This window comes from Mytilus galloprovincialis, chromosome 12, assembly GCF_965363235.1.
Source record: "Mytilus galloprovincialis chromosome 12, xbMytGall1.hap1.1, whole genome shotgun sequence".
Lineage (NCBI taxonomy): Eukaryota > Metazoa > Mollusca > Bivalvia > Mytilida > Mytilidae > Mytilus > Mytilus galloprovincialis.
Genome location: NC_134849.1, coordinates 48781091 through 48797025, shown reverse-complemented (window position 1 = coordinate 48797025; position 15935 = coordinate 48781091). Strand labels below are relative to the sequence as shown.

At 32.9% G+C, this 15935-nt stretch overlaps 1 protein-coding gene and 1 long non-coding RNA gene across 4 annotated transcripts in view; both read left to right on the top strand.

The window, feature by feature from the left end:
• Window positions 1–15935, top strand: part of LOC143054065 (KICSTOR subunit 2-like) — a 38012-nt gene that overhangs the window by 2304 nt on the left and 19773 nt on the right. For all 3 annotated transcript variants that reach the window (XM_076226938.1, XM_076226939.1, XM_076226937.1), the window contains exons 2-6: window positions 1843–1948; window positions 2669–2866; window positions 7219–7370; window positions 8682–8819; window positions 11707–11845. In XM_076226938.1, coding sequence (XP_076083053.1) covers window positions 1856–1948; window positions 2669–2866; window positions 7219–7370; window positions 8682–8819; window positions 11707–11845 — 720 coding nt within the window. In that variant the 5' untranslated portion in view covers window positions 1843–1855. The remainder of the gene's footprint in view (window positions 1–1842; window positions 1949–2668; window positions 2867–7218; window positions 7371–8681; window positions 8820–11706; window positions 11846–15935) is intronic.
• On the top strand, window positions 14351–15722 carry LOC143054069 (uncharacterized). Its single transcript, XR_012971555.1, has 2 exons — window positions 14351–14660; window positions 15357–15722. It is a non-coding gene; the product is annotated as an uncharacterized LOC143054069 (long non-coding RNA).

Here is a 15935-nt window from a genome sequence, read left to right as displayed (position 1 = left end):
AATATTCGTTCTACATGTATGTATGTGCACAGCTCATAGTTAAATCATAAGTATTTTAATATAAAGTAAATTACGAGGCGGCAAAAGAAGTTATCAACTTAATGAACGCCCCAATAATCAAGGTAAAATCAGGTAGAATTAAGAGTATTGTATTTGAAGCTTTAAGGACGTCCATCGGTAGTTTTACTGTTGCAAATTTAGTTTATCTGGCGACGCGGAGCGGAGACAGGTAAACAGGTGCTTGCGACAGTAAAACTACAGATGGACGTCCGCAAAGCTTCAAATACAATACAGTTATCTCTATTCTAATGCAAAACAAGTTCATAATTAAGTTTCAATCATTATTTCAGTGTAAAATCTTCATTAAAGAAAATTCAGGGAAAGGATGTTATCTTCTTTGGTCCCTGCACTAGGTGACATCATATGTATGCTTCCGGCGTTAAACATAAACACCGGGCGTTTTCTGGCTTCTGTGCCGCTTCAGAATGTAATAAAATTTGATAAAAAGAAGATTTTTAGGTGCAACATGTGAGTTTTTTGGCTTATTATTGTAGAAATTGCATGTCAATACATTCTGCAATTCAAAATGTTGGCTTCCTTAGTTACAGACAAGGAGATAGAGGATTTTACGCTAACTGTCATCCAATCAGAACCATTGGTACAAAATAATTGCATTAGAATATATGATTTATATTCTTTACTTTATATGATTTGCTATCAATGCCAATAATGTGACTGGGTGAGTATCACAATAATAAGAACTAGCATTCTGAACTGAAACATAGACCTACACATATGCAGATTTTTTCGAATTGGTTATAATTAAAAATGCATTTTTAGCTCACCTGGCCTAAAGGGCCAAGTGAGCTTTTCTCATCACTTGGCATCCGTCGTCATAATAATAATAATAATAATAATAATAATAATAATAATAATAATATCTTATTCAATAAAATATCAAGCATATTTATAATTACAATACACAATATACATGATATATTGGTTTTATCTCAATTGTTTAACAAGATTTTCAATATTAACATAACCAATACTATGCTATACATTATGGTCAACTTTTGATCTATATCCAGTGTTTTCTATAAATCTAACACATTTGTTTTGTAAATTACTTGTAACTTATCTTTACATTTTTTGCTGACACCAGCATACCATGCAGAACAGGCATAGTCAAAATGACATTGAATTAAAGCTGTAACTAAAGTCTTTCTAGATTGTTCTGATAAACATTTTGCCTGTCTGTATACATGGTATAGGAACTTCAATCTTGAATTTATCTTTTGAATAATATTATTTAAAAAAAATTCTCCAGATAAAGAATTATCTATGATCAACTATATTCAGGCCTAAATATTTCACACAATTGTGCAAGGAAATTGTGTGATTATTACAAGTAACATCAAAGTTAGGAATTTTAGATAATTTACGTTTTGACCCAAACAGAATAGTTTTTATTTTCCCCAAATGAAGTGATACATGTAATTTATTATCAATCAGCCATTTGCTGCAAAATTCAAGTTCCTCACTCAGTATCTCAGATATAACTTCTGGGTTCTTATGAGAGTATAGTATGGTACTATCATCTGCATATAATAAAATTTTACAGTCTTTACTAATACTTAGGAATAAAAGTGGTCCTAAAATACTCCCTTGTGGTACTCCACATGTAATATAGGGCCTGTAATATATCTTAAATCAGATTCAGTACCATTAAAGTCATTAACTTTTAGAAAAAATTCCCTGAAACTACTGGGCCAAATTTAACCAAACTTGGCCACAAGCATCATTTGGTATATCTTGTTATCTATTCCTTTTATTTTACAGAGTTATATTAATTATGGCAGCATCTGGTAGCCGTGAAGAAAAGTTCTTGGAAACCTTTTTTCCATTGATAAGTCAGTTTGCTTTTGATAAAGCCAAAGACTTGACAGTAAGTTTTTTAGCTCACCTGGACAAAAAGACAAATGAGCTTTTCTCATCACTGTGTGTCCTTTGTCTATTGTTTTTATAACTTTTACAGGTAGGATCTTCAAATAAATCAACTTATCCAAAAACTTCAGTTGACTCCATATTAAAGTAATTGCCCTTTAAATGCAATTTTCTCTGATTTTTTTTGGTAATTGCCTAGTATCTTAAAAACTGTTTAGGTAGACAGAAACTTTATATAGCACAGATGATCAGAAAGACATGTGCTTAAATGGCCCTAATCTTTAGTTGACTTGTAATTTGAGTTTTTACCCTTAAATGATAACATTTCTATGCATTTTTGTTGAGTCTGTGACTTTTGTCACAAAAGCAAGACATTGCAACCCTACACTTTGTTGGCGTTTGCTGTTAAAGTTTTTTTTAAATTTTAATAACTTTCTTAAACTATCCTGGATTTCTTCCAAAATTGAACAGAATTACCAAAAATCGTAAGGTAAATACCTGTGTATATATTGATATCATGCATAAGTTGCTGCTGGAGAATATTGTGAATATTTTTTGGCAAATGAGGGCAGTAATTGCCCTAAAAAATCACATTATGAGTCATGGGTGAATTTTTTTTTTAAATAATAAGCAGAAAACCTGATAATATAGCATTCATAATTTCATGCCATTTGACTGACAAATGTGAGCCCTTGTCTTTTAAATCCTTATGATATTGCAGGAAAAGGAAAAAGAGATAGTTAAACCTGCTGGTGCAGTATTTGGATCATCATCTAGTGTTTTTGGATCATCATCCAGTTTATTTGGATCAACATGGGGACTTTTGGTCCACTGTCTTGCACAGTTTGTAACAGCAGAGAAGGCATATATGTCACTTAGTTTTCTGGAACAGAAAGGATTTTTTCACAGGTCTAAAGATGTAGGTATATATTTATAGGTTTCATAATGAGTGAGAATTAGATATCGATTGATATCAACTCGAGTTATTTAATTTCAATAATAATAAACGAGCCTATGGCGAGTTTATTATTATTGAAATTAAATAACGAGAGTTGATATCAAGCAATATCTAATTCTCACAAGTTGTTAAACCTATTTCTCTTATGGCAAAAAGTTGTATGTGCATGGCCTATTTGTTGCGAGTTGTGTTGCTACGGCCGTTTTTCTTTGCAGCGCGTACTGATCTTTCTCTTATTGTTGGGGCCTGTTCTCTAATTTGTAACAAGTGTATTGACACGTTATTTCTACAATGATTAACAAATAACTCACTTGTTGCGCCTTAAAATCTTCTTTTTATCAAATTTTATTACATTCTGAAGCGGCATAGAAGCCAGAAAATGCCCGGTGTTTATGTATGACACCGGAAGCATACCTATGACGTCACGTAGTGTAGGAACCAAAGAAGATAACATCTTTTCGCGGAATTTTCTTTAATGAAGATTTTACACAGAAATTGTGATTGAAATTTAATTATGAACTTGTTTTGCATTAGAATAGAGATAACTGTATTGTATTTGAAGCTTTGCGGACGTCCATCGGTAGTTTTACTGTCGCATACAGAGGGAAATTGAAATTGGAAGTTGTGCCATTTATAATGCCCTTTGCTCCGTTACATAACCGTACACGGGTTCCTTTCTTTATTTCTTCGTCCATGATAAGATTTATATTAGATAATGCAGACGATAAAGCAGACAAAAATCGCGAAAACAGGAAGTAAACAATCAGTTGTCAAGAAAAAAAGTAGTCCCGTCATGACCTTTTCCAGTGAATAATGACCTGATCAACGGCCAATGAAAATATTGGAAATTTACGAGATAAGCCAATCAAATTAACGTAATTTTGATATCACTTTTTCATATCACACTCCGTACGGTGTGATACGAAAAATATCTATTCACATGGGAGTTAGATAACAGGCCCCAACCATAAGAGAATTATGTCTAATCTTGGCCTGAACTTTTTGTAAATTTCAAAAGATGTAACTAATGTAGTTTTTGATATTGTTAAAAAACGTATTACTGATCAATATTTACAAGAGTGGTCCACATCTTTTTGTGACTGTGAAAACTTTGCATGTATAGAAGAATCAAGACAGATTTTTCTCTTGAAAATTACTTAAATTTCTTTTTTGATGTTGGATTACTTACAAAACTACGTAGTGGGACACTTCAATTAAATATCGAAGTTGGTAGATATACCAATACTCCAAGAGAATTACGATTACGTCTTTGTTGTAATATTAACGTTGTTGAAGACAAATATCATTTTGTTTTAGTTTGTCCTGTATACAGACCTGTAAGGTCACATTATTTACCAAAATACTTTTGTTCTTGGCCAAATATTTATAAACTGGATCAATTGTTAAAAGCTGTCAATAAAACTGTAACTATGAAATTATGTAATTATATTAAGGCAGCATTGGAAAATGAGATGTCAATTCTTACTTAAATTTGAATGATGTGTTGTTTTCTGCTGTTTATTATTGTGTCATATATGTAATATATGTTTTGATTGCCATAGCATGTAAATGCTTTTTATACCCCATGCAACGAAGTTGCTGAGGGTATAATGTTTTTGACCCGTCCGTCCGTAAGTCCGTCCGTCCGTAAGTCGGTCCGTCCGTCAGTCCGTCAGTCCTGTTTCTTGTCATCGCAACTCCTCTCAAACCACACAACAGAATTTCACGAAACCTTTTCAGATAATAAGGACATACTATGTAGTTGTGCATATCGACAGGAAATTGCGATTCAATTTTTTTTCTAGGAGTTACGCCCCTTTGAACTTATTTACTTTAATGTACTACTGCAACAAACTCCTCTCAAACCACACAACAGAATTTCACGAAACCTTTTCAGATAATAAGGACATACTATGTAGTTGTGCATATCGATGGGAAATTGCGATTCAATTTTTTTTCTAGGAGTTACGCCCCTTTGAACTTATTTACTTTAATGTACTACTGCAACAGTTTGTCATCGCAACTCCTCTCAAACCACACAACAGAATTTCACGAAACCTTTTCAGATAATAAGGACATACTATGTAGTTGTGCATATCGACTGGAAATTGCGATTCAATTTTTTTTCTAGGAGTTACGCCCCTTTGAACTTATTTACTTTAATGTACTACTGCAACAGTTTGTCATCGCAACTCCTCTCAAACCACACAACAGAATTTCACGAAACCTTTTCAGATAATAAGGACATACTATGTAGTTGTGCATATCGACGGGAAATTGCAATTAAATTTTTTTTCTAGGAGTTACGCCCCTTTGAACTTATTTACTTTAATGTACTACTGCAACAGTTTGTCATCGCAACTCCTCTCAAACCACACAACAGAATTTCACGAAACCTTTTCAGATAATAAGGACATACTATGTAGTTGTGCATATCGACAGGAAATTGCGATTCAATTTTTTTTCTAGGAGTTACGCCCCTTTGAACTTATTTACTTTAATGTACTACTGCAACAGTTTGTCATCGCAACTCCTCTCAAACCACACAACAGAATTTCACGAAACCTTTTCAGATAATAAGGACATACTATGTAGTTGTGCATATCGACGGGAAATTGCAATTAAATTTTTTTTCTAGGAGTTACGCCCCTTTGAACTTATTTACTTTAATGTACTACTGCAACAGTTTGTCATCGCAACTCCTCTCAAACCACACAACAGAATTTCACGAAACCTTTTCAGATAATAAGGACATACTATGTAGTTGTGCATATCGACAGGAAATTGCGATTCAATTTTTTTTCTAGGAGTTACGCCCCTTTGAACTTATTTACTTTAATGTACTACTGCAACAGTTTGTCATTGCAACTCCTCTCAAACCACATAACAGAATTTCATGAAACCTTTTCAGATAATAAGGACATACTATGTAGATGTGCATATCGACAGGAAATTACGGTTCAATTTTTTTTCTAGGAGTTATGCCCCTTTGAACTTATTTGCTTCAATGTACTTCTGCAACAGTTTGTCATCTCAACTCCTCTGAAAACACACAACAGAATTTCATGAAATTTTGTAGATAATAAGGACATACTATGTATATTGTCAGGAAATTATTATTCAATATTTTTTCTTATACAATTTTTTTTCTTATACTTATTTAATTTCTCCAATGACAATGTGGGGACATGGGGTATGTGAGCGTGCTCACTAAGGTTCTTTAATTGCAAATAAATTCATTCATTCAACTGGTATTATCATGTAAGAGCTACAACGGCATGATTGACAGCTGGCATAATCATGTTAGAGCTACAACAGCATGATTGACAGCTGGCATAATCATGTTAGAGCTACAACAACATGATTGACAACCGGCATAATCATGTTAGAGCTACAACAGCATGATTGACAGCTGGCATAATCATGTTAGAGCTACAACAACATGATTGACAGCCGGCATAATCATATTAGAGCTACAACAGCATGATTGACAGCTGGCATAATCATGTTAGAGCTACAACAGCATGATTGACAGCTGGCATAATCATGTTAGAGCTACAACTCAAAATCTGCAAAAATATCAATACAGCAGATATTGCCCTTGAATCAAAGGATGACAGTTTATAAAGGTTTCTACTCATTAATCTGAAAAATCTGAAATGGGGTAGAGTGAGTGACCCATATTCACAGCATAATTCATTTGTTTCCACTTACACCCGACCTACATTCTAATATTTGGAACTTTTTATGTAGGTTTCAGAAATTTAACTAGATTTGAAATAAATGTTTGATAAAGGAATTATCTTCAAAACATTGGTTAACTATTCTAAAAATGAATGCAAACTCAAGAGGAAATCAAGTTGTTCGTGTACCATGGGGGACACATTTTCGCCCCAATGTATGATACAACCATTGTCATTATCCTGGTATATTATAAAAACGAATGTTTGTAATAACATGAATAAGCTTGAGAGATCATTCCTATATGATTTTTTCTCACAAATATTTACTTTAAGACTGCACGATTGCCATAGAAATCTTACATGATAGCCAACAATTGTGTAAAAACACCTGCATATTTCTTTACATGTGAGAATAACCTGGGAAATGGGGTAAAGAGGAATATAAACCGCTCAAACATTACAAACAGCCTTTACCATCTATTTAGGCAAGTACTGGGTAAAGGCACACACATTTTACAGAAAAATAGCAAAATGGCGAAAATGTGTCCATGGCCAATATGGGCCACCAACTCTAAGGACATTTAAAAAATATGCTCTTTGATTTCATTGATTTTAACATTATTTTTTCAGCTGAAATCATTATACCAAAATCTGATTACTGAAATAAAGAAAGTTGAAGACAGTTCTGACCAGTCAAGACAAGGAGAATTTGAAGAGTTGCTGGCTCATTTGTCAGGACATCTTTGTCATTATCTCACAGCTAAACTCAAAACAATGGAGTTGTATCCTTTGTCATTATCTCACAGCTAAACTCAAAACAATGGAGTTGTATCCTTTATTTGTTTATGGTTTTAAAATGGTTTTAGAAAGTAAATCAACATTTGTGTATGTGGTGACTTGTTATTTATATTAACTAAACAAATATATATCTGTAAGTGTTCAACATGTTTGATGCCAAGATCATATGTTACATGAAGTTTTAGGAGTTGAGGGAACTATCAATAGTTTTGTAACACATAAATGCTCTAGCATATCATTTTGCGTAAAAGTCTAGAAGGACTGGTAGTATATGAGGGTCAAGTCTTGCTTATTTCTGACATAAAGAACTATGTTGCAATGACAAATTTGTCATCTGGGCTAAATTTTAATTGACAAGTACTATGAGTACTTGCTAACCAGTTTTCTAATTTTGGGTTATCTTGTTTGTAAATTGTCATCAAAGTTGTTTCTTGCTTACATAATTATTTTAGTTTTATTCTTTTTTTTATTTCGATTAGTCTACAAATGATGGCCATAAATAGAAATAGAACATAAAAGTACAATACATGTACCTGTTAAAGCAATATTAGAAAATCAGTCAAAATTGCTCTGAAAATTGTACCAAAATTATCAGGTATTAATAAAATTTAAATGAGTTATTGCCGTTAAAATTTAAACATGTTAAATGAAGATTTTTGACTAATTTTCATCTTTTTGCCTATTATCTCATTCTATATTGCATTCATCTGTCTATTTATCCAGGGAAGTTTTCTTGTTTGAATTGTTTAACATTTGGGATTTCAGAGCCTTTCATAGCTGTCTATGATTATGCGTATTGTTATTTTCTGTTTCATTTAGTCTCTTGTGAAAAGTTGTCTCATTTGCAATCATTTCACATCTTTTTTTTTTGTATTAAATTTGTAAGCAACTCAACATAAATGAGTTGTGACTTGTGTGTGCCTTTTGGACACCCACTTCCTGTTTTCAAGGATTAAGGATTACAAGTGTGGTTATGCTTAGCCCAACAACACATGCATGCTTGTTTTCTAATAGGAAGACAAATTTGCTGTGTCTTCAGGTCCAACAAGACTTGATATTATTTTCTTATTTCAAGAATAAAAGGAGATGAGAATACCTGTGTTTAATATTTTAAGACAAATTAGCTGTAGCTGGTAAAACGACATACACTTTGTATCTGATCTCCTTAAAAAATAATTGAAAGCTATTAGTCAAGAAAATTATAAAATCAATTGTTTCATGTACATGATGTATGAGATGTTTAAACTTTAGGTTTTGAAGGAAATGTAGTTGTTAAAATCCTTAACTGTTCTCAGCTATGAACAAATCAGTGCAATGGGCACCATGAAAGTAATCAATTATTCTGACTTGGTCATTGTAATAACAGATATAGTACAAAGTTGTAGTAAAAGTTTTCATCATCCTTTGCTGAGCCCCCTGAAGGCAACCTTTGGGTAAGTTATTAAATTTATAGAACTTATATATATATTGGTGTGAGCCAAGGCTCTGTGCTGAAGGCTGTACTTTGACTTATAATGGTTTACTTTTACAAATTGTGACTTATGGATGGAGAGTTGTGTCATTGGCACTCATACCACATCTTCTTGTATCTATATTGTATGATTGTTGCCTTTTAACCTCATACTTAAATGTAATAGAGTTATAAGTGATGTACATTTATTATTGAAATTATTGCATGATTTTTGCATGATTTTTATACGACAGCAAAATTTGAAAAATTTTTCGTCGTATATTGCTATCACGTTGGCGTCTGCGTCGTCGTCGTCGTCCGGCGTCCGAATACTTTTAGTTTTCGCACTCTAACTTTAGTAAAAGTGAATGGAAATCTATGAAATTTTAACACAAGGTTTATGACCACAAAAGAACGGTTGGGATTGATTTTGGGAGTTTAGGTTTCAACAGTTTAGGAATTAGGGGCCAAAAAAGGGCCCAAATAAGCATTATTCTTGGTTTTCGCACAATAACTTTAGTTTAAGTAAATAGAAATCAATGAAATTTAAACACAATGTTAATGACTACAAAAGGAAGGTTGGTATTGATTTTGGGAGTTTAGGTCCCAACAGTTTAGGAATTAGGGGCCAAAAAGGGACCCAAATAAGCATTTTTCTTGGTTTTCGCACCATAACGTTAGTATAAGTAAATAGAAATCTATGAAATTTAAACACAAGGTTTATGACCATAAAAGGAAGGTTGGTATTGATTTTGGGAGTTTTGGTCCCAACAGAATAAGGGGCCCAAAGGGTCCAAAATTAAACTTTGTTTGATTTCATCAAAATTGAATAATTGGGGTTTTTTGATATGTCGAATCTAACTGTCATGACTGTGTATGTAGATTCTTAATTTTTGGTCCCGTTTTCAAATTGGTCTACATTAAGGTCCAAAGGGTCCAAAATTAAACTTAGTTTGATTTTGACAAAAAATGAATCAGTTAGGTTCTTTGATATGCTGAATCTAAAAATGTACTTAGATTCTTGATTATTGGCCCAGTTTTCAAGTTGGTCCAAATCGGGGTCCAAAATTAAACTTTGTTTGATTTCATCAAAAATTGAATAAATGGGGTTCTTTGATATACCAAATCTAACTGTGTATGTAGATTCTTCATTTTTGGTCCTGTTTTCAAATTGGTCTACACTAAAGTCCAAAGGGTCCAAAATTAAACTTAGTCTGATTTCAACAAAAATTGAAATCTTGGGGTTCTTTGATATGCTGATTCCAAAAATGTACTTAGATTTTTTATTATGGGCCCAGTTTTCAAGTTGGTCCAAATCAGGATCTAAAATTATTATATTAAGTGTTGTGCAATAGCAAGTCTTTTCAATTGCACAGTATTGCGCAATGGCAAGAAATATCTAATTGCACAATATTGTGAAATAGCAAATTTTTTTTTAATTAGAGTTATCTTTCTTTGTCCAGAATAGTAAGCAAGAAATATCTAATTGCAAAATATTGTGCAATAGCAAGATTTTTTTTTAATTGGAGTTATCTTTCTTTGTCCAGAATCAACTTAAATCTTTGTTATATACAATATACAATGTATATTCACTTTTTACTACCAACTGATAAATTATAATAAATAACATTCAGTGATAACAAGCAGTTTTTTTTACATCTTAATATTTTATGATGTATTTAAATGAGTAGTTATTGTTGCAAACTCCATTAGAAATTTTAATTGAGATTAGTTTTGGAATAAGGGAAAGGGGGATGTGATTAAAAAAATTGGGTTCAATTTTTCTCATTTGAAATTTCATAAATAAAAAAGAAAATTTCTTCAAACATTTTTATGCCCCACCTACGATAGTAGAGGGGCATTATGTTTTCTGGTCTGTCCGTCCGTCCGTCTGTCCGTTCGTTCGTTCGTCCGTCCGTTCGTCCGTCCGTCTGTCCCGCTTCAGGTTAAAGTTTTTGGTCAAGGTAGTTTTTGATGAAGTTTAAGTCCAATCGACTTCAAACTTAGTACACATGTCCCCTATGATATGATCTTTCTAATTTTAATGCCAAATTAGAGTTTTTACCCCAATTTTACGGTCCACTGAACATGGAAAATGATAGTGCGAGTGGGGCATTCGTGTACTGAGGACACATTCTTGTTTTGAGAGGATTAATATTCAACAGCATAGTGAATTGCTCTAAGAGAAAACAAAAATTTTAAGTTCATCAGAACACATTCATTCTGTGTCAGAAACCTATGCTGTGTCAACTATTTAATCACAATCCAAATTTAGAGCTGAATCCAGCTTGAATGTTGTGTCCATACTTGCCCAAACCGTTCAGGGTTCAACCTCTGCGGTCGTATAAAGCTACGCCCTGCGGAGCATCTGGTTTTTCTTGTTTTTGTATTTTGATGGGTTGTTTCTGTTTTAACACTTTATTACTTACATTATCTTTGATGTCCAAATAAAGCACTTAGTCTTGTATACCTTTATTTTGTATGGATGCATCTTTGGGAGAACACTTAATTTCGATAAATTTCAGTGCATCTTTTTATTAAGTCAATTCAAATTATCTCCCTTATATATAATTGACTTAATAAATAAAAAAATATTTTTTTTAGCTGCTTCCCTTTGTTTTGTTACTGACATGTAATTTTTGGAATTTTGGATCATCAATGCTCTTCAACTTTGTATTTGTTTGGTTTATAACTACATGTATTTTGAAATGAGTGTCACTGATGAGTCTTATATAGACGAAATGCGCGTCTGGCATACAAAATTATAATCCTGGTACCTTTGATAACTATATATGTAATATAAATTTGTGATATAAGATATTTTAATGTTTCAATAACTAGTTTTAACTTATTACAATTTGTATCTACAGATTGGAATGTGATGCTATACTCCATTTGCTACAAGCACAAATATTGATGTCTGATTGGAAATTTTTAGCATCTTTGATGCAACTCTATGAGGCACATACAAAACTGACTACATGGGGAGCCACAGCACAACTTAAAGAGGTATTTATATTAGTAAAATACTTATTGCTTTTTTTATGATGTGAAGCAATATACATGTCATCTTGAAATTATTATGTATCAAAAGTTAGTGGTGATTGATTTTCTGATGCTGGTGTTTAGATACTATTGGCTTATGGTCCAAGGACACAGTTATCGTCCTTTGGTTTTCGTTGTCTACGAATATAGTCCATAGTGTAAACAGTGTATAACTTGCATGTTTTATTTGATACACTTTCTCAATTTATTTCTTGATATTAAATACATGAAATATTAAGTAGGGAATGTATTTACATGAACATTAAAAAAATTTGGGTGCTGAATCTTTATGTTAAGTAGTGATTTGGTCCAGTTTAAAAAGGTCAACTTTTATCACGTCTGAAGCTGTCAAACTGAATTTTACACCCCCTTAACACAGAATTGTCAATATTTTGAGTTAGAGCTGGTAGAAGTTTCTATAATTTTGATATTATTTGTCTCACTGGTAGAACACTATACTGTAAAAATCTTTTTAAGAAAGAGCAGGTGCGATTTTTTTAATTTGAATTTATTGTCTAAAAGAAATGCACTACGAAATAACTGTGTTCTTGGGCCTTATGGAAAGGAGAAGAAATTATACACAGAAATGTTATATGGGTATTTGAGATTCAATTGATCAAGTAATATATTGCTGAAGAATTGCAGTAGATACATTTTGGTGGATTGGACCACAAGGGGACCTTGAAATATAAACAAAAAGTTAAATGCATTATTTTATCAGTTTTAAACATAAACAGAAATGATAACACTATAACTGTTGTATTTGTGTTCTAAAAAAAACTCAATATTTACCTAATTAAATCAGATTTTTGCAAATAATTTTCAGAATGAAAGCTTTAATTTGTTAACAGCTCTATACATTTTGGGAAAGATGTTTAACCCTCAAATACCAAATGGACCAATCCTAACGATAAAGACTTGAGGAACAAGATGACCACAAACAATTTGGAATTTCTTGTTTCATAACTTGTACGAAAAAGTATATAGATATAAGAAGATGTGGTATGAGTGCAAATGTGACAACTCTCCATCCAAGTCATAATTTATAAAAGTAAACCATTATAGGTTAAAGTATGGTCTTTAACCTTGGCTCAAACCGAACAGCAAGCTATAAAGGACCCTAAAAAATTAGTAAAACTTTTCAAATGAGAAAAACTGAGATAAATAAAGAGAAACACTGAACATCAGAATACTGATTTAGCAAAACGCATGGTTACCTGACAAAAAAAATAAAACCAATACTTTGCGTAAAAATGAGACTTAACACATGGGAATTAGACCCCTCCAATTTTTAGCTCACCTGGCCCGAAGGGCAAAGTGAGCTTTTCCAAACACTTTGCGTCTATCGTCCTTTGTCGTCGTCAGTCGTCGTTAACTTTTACAAAAATCTTCTCCTCTGAAACTACTGGCCCAAATTAAACCAAACTTGGCCACAATCATCATTGGGGTATCTAGTTTAAAAAATGAGTCCGGTGACCTGGCCAATCAACCAAGATGGCTGCCATGGCTAAAAATAGAACATAAGGGTAAAATGCAGGTTTTGGCTTATAACTCAAAAACCAAAGCATTTAGAGCAAATCTGACGGAGTAAAATTGTTTATCAGGTCAAGATCTATCTGCCCTGAAATTTTCAGATGAATCGGACAAGCCGTTGTTGGGTTGCTGCCCCTGAATTGGTAATTTTAAGGAAATTTTGCTGTTTTTGGTTATTATCTTGAATATTATTATAGATAGAGATAAACTGTAAACAGCAATAATGTTCAGCAAAGTAAAATTTACAAATAAGTCAACATGACCAAAAATGGTCAATTGACCCCCTAAGGAGTTTTTGTCCTTTATAGTCAATTTATAACAATTTTCATAAAATTTGTAAATTTTTATTAGCATTTTCCACTGAAACTACTGGGCCAAGTTCATTATAAATAGAGATAATTGTAAGCAGCAAGACTGTTTAGTAAAGTAAGATGTACAAACACATCACCATCACCAAAACACAATTTTATCATGAATCCATCTGCTTCCTTTGTTTGATATTCACATAGACCAAGGTGAGCGACACAGGCTCTTTAGAGCCTCTAGTTTTTTTGGAAGTAGCAGTAAACATTCTTGATGGCCAGCAATATATCTATACTTTTAACTTTCAGACAAAGAAATCTACATTCGGAAGTAGCAGTAAACATTCTTGATGGCCAGCAATATATCTATACTTTTAACTTTCAAACAAAGAAATCTACATTCAGAAGTAGCAGTAAACATTCTTGATGGCCAGCAATATATCTATACTTTTAACTTTCAGACAAAGAAATCTACATTCGGAAGTAGCAGTAAACATTCTTGATGGCCAGCAATATATCTATACCTTTAACTTTCAGACAAAGAAATCTACATTCGGAAGTAGCAGTAAACATTATTATACCCCACGCAACGAAGTTGCGGAGGGTATAATGTTTTTGACCTGTCTGTCCGTCCGTCCGTTCGTCCGTCCGTCCGTCAGTCTGTCCGTCAGTCCGTCCATCCGTCAGTCCTGTTTCTTGTCATCGCAACTCCTCTCAAACCACACAACAGAATTTCACGAAACCTTTTCAGATGAAAAGGACATACTATGCAGTGCGTGAACTGGTGACAAAATATTATCGCCCCTGTAAACAGTGGGCTCTTCTGACTAGAGGTAATCAGTAAAGAATAGCGGAAAATTGTGTACATTGTTTACGAGCTTGAAATGAGCTAACACAGACGAACTGAGACGTGTCAACGTAATGTGAATATGATAATGCACCAGGTAAATTATTAATTGTTAAGTTTATCACATCATCGTATCTCCATATGATAGGTAAATAAGTGAATTTTCGATTTTAAGTGTCGTCAGGGTTCAAACCTGGAATCATGCCAACCTTTCATTATTTTTTTTTAATACTAACCTATAGTCGGAACATCTTGATTTTCTCCCAATTTGTAAAGTTAATTATGCTGCTTGACATATATTTTTTTGGGGAAAAAAAATTGATATGCAGTCAATTTTGGCAGTTTTTAATATTTGTAGCTATGTGAAATAAAGGGAAGTAAATTAAAGTAAAAGAAGGCGCGCTTTTTCAAATAGTAAACAATTTAATTCAGCTGCATAGTATTTTGTCAAATGATAAAGAATATCGTAGAAACTTGCTAGAAATTCATCTAATTTATAAAAGATATACAACATGACATACTGAAATCTGAAAAGGGGTAAAACCACCATACCTTGAACAAATTCAGTTAAAAAAGGGGGGGGGGTAATGCTACGAAATTTAGATTTTATTTATTTTTTGTCGACAGCCAAAAGATGATTTGCCATGTAACTAACTACTTTTTCAATTTCATTGTAAAGTAAAATTGGCTTTTTTTGGGGTCTCTGTTTATTGTGGTCTGATGTTTTCAGGTTCTCTTTGGATTGCCAAATAATATTATAATCATCTAATTGAATGTTCAAATTATTTTGCAGCGATGGTGTGTATGGAAGGAAGACTGTCATAAAACCCAACAGTTCCGGATGGCCCTTTAAATAATTGCTTAACATCAATAGCGATGTAAGATTTTAAAAGTGTTTGATTTAGCACAAGTTTAGCCAGGTTTTCCTTGTAATTGTGGCAGAAAAACCACTAGACAGTGTCATGCATTGAAAGGATATCAAACGGATATTTTATGGAATGATTCTCATACATATAAAATCATATGCATAGGAATGTGGAGCTAGTGTCTTTCATGCAGCAATTTTTAATTTCCAATATAAACTCTGAAAAGACAAGAGCATAGAAATGTATACCAATGAGAAACATTCTTTGTGAATAAAATCATTCCAAAACTTAAATGTGTCATTAGTGTTGCATTATTTATCAGTAGAGATAATCAGATTCCAGTAAGATTGTCCAACTGATGGTTTTTGTTTGTAATCATTTTTGTAAATCTTAGTTGTTTTGACAATCCGGGCTGTGCATGTTGCCCGACTGCCCCTTTCAGTGTGAGACAATATTTTGTTTATGATAAACAAAATCACTGATTCAAGACTGGAGCGGACCCCTTT